The sequence below is a fragment of the Monosiga brevicollis genome, genomic scaffold, assembly GCF_000002865.3.
Source record: "Monosiga brevicollis MX1 MONBRscaffold_2 genomic scaffold, whole genome shotgun sequence".
Taxonomy (NCBI): Eukaryota; class Choanoflagellata; order Craspedida; family Salpingoecidae; genus Monosiga; species Monosiga brevicollis.
The window spans coordinates 3,251,955-3,253,041 of record NW_001865039.1 but is presented as its reverse complement, the minus strand read 5'-3'; the positions used below and the strand labels follow the sequence as shown (position 1 = coordinate 3,253,041).

Here is a 1,087-nt window from a genome sequence, read left to right as displayed (position 1 = left end):
GCCACTCACGAAAAAACAGGAAGCAGCACATGTATGTAACGTTATAGTCAAGTCTCCTCCAATCCTTGTAAAGACTGTTATGTCAGATAAAACCACCGCAGTGAATGCACCGCAGTGGTGATGTCGCGGGTGAACGTTCATGCTGACAATTTGTCATTGCATCTCACTGATTTCGCCGACTGGGGAACATGGCGATGCGAAGCCTGCTTCGTGGCGGTGGCGTGCGGGCCGCCGTACTGAGGGGGCAGCCAGGGGTGGTGCAACGTGTAATCGCATCAAGAACGCGTGATTTGCACGTGGCCCGGCCAGTTGCCAGCTCCCTGTGGAAGCGCTGGTTTGGTACCCCCGAGGAGAAAGCTGCAGCTAAAGCCGAGGTGAGCGCTTGGTGCTTGCTTCGTGCGTCGGCAGTTGAGCTCGAATCGACCCTTACACAACCTTGGGCTGGCTTATGGTGCCACAGGATGCCCAAAAGCGGCAAAAACTTGTTCAAGAAATGCGTGATCAGTTCTCAGACCTCAAAGAGTTTCGTGACAAGCGCGGAAAACGTGCCGAGACTGGGCCCGGCATTATCCCGGTATGCATCTTTAAAAGAAAGCGAGGCTGCGGAGGCTGTGCGAATCTGCGAAATGCCTCCCCCCAATGGCCACCCTCTTTGCTCTCCCTTGACTGCTCTCCCTCCCTCTCACACACCTGTTTCAAATGCCATCAAAAGCACAGGCCAAGTCAGCGCAGCGCTGCCCCAACGTTGTGGGATTGACGGCGAGCCAGCAACGCTTTGAGCTTGCAACCTATCTGCAGCAGCAACAGCGACCCGTGGTTCTAATGATTGGTCTCCGTGGTAGCAGCAAGGTACACACACACACACACACACACACACACACACACACACACACACACACACACACACACACACACACACACACACACACACACACACACACACACACACACACACACACACACACACACACACACACACACACACACACACACACACACACACACACACACACACACACACACACACACACACACACACACACACACACACACACACACACACACACACACACACACACACACATAA

At 53.9% G+C, this 1,087-nt stretch overlaps 1 protein-coding gene across 1 annotated transcript in view; it reads left to right on the top strand.

Moving 5' to 3' along the window:
* Positions 1-188: 188 nt before the first annotated feature.
* Positions 189-1,087, top strand: part of MONBRDRAFT_35719 (uncharacterized protein) — a gene marked incomplete at both ends in the record, with an annotated part of 3,349 nt that continues 2,450 nt past the window's right edge. Inside the window, 2 exons of the mRNA XM_001742838.1 lie at positions 189-374; positions 461-574. Of these exons, the coding sequence (XP_001742890.1) occupies positions 189-374; positions 461-574 (300 nt within the window). The remainder of the gene's footprint in view (positions 375-460; positions 575-1,087) is intronic.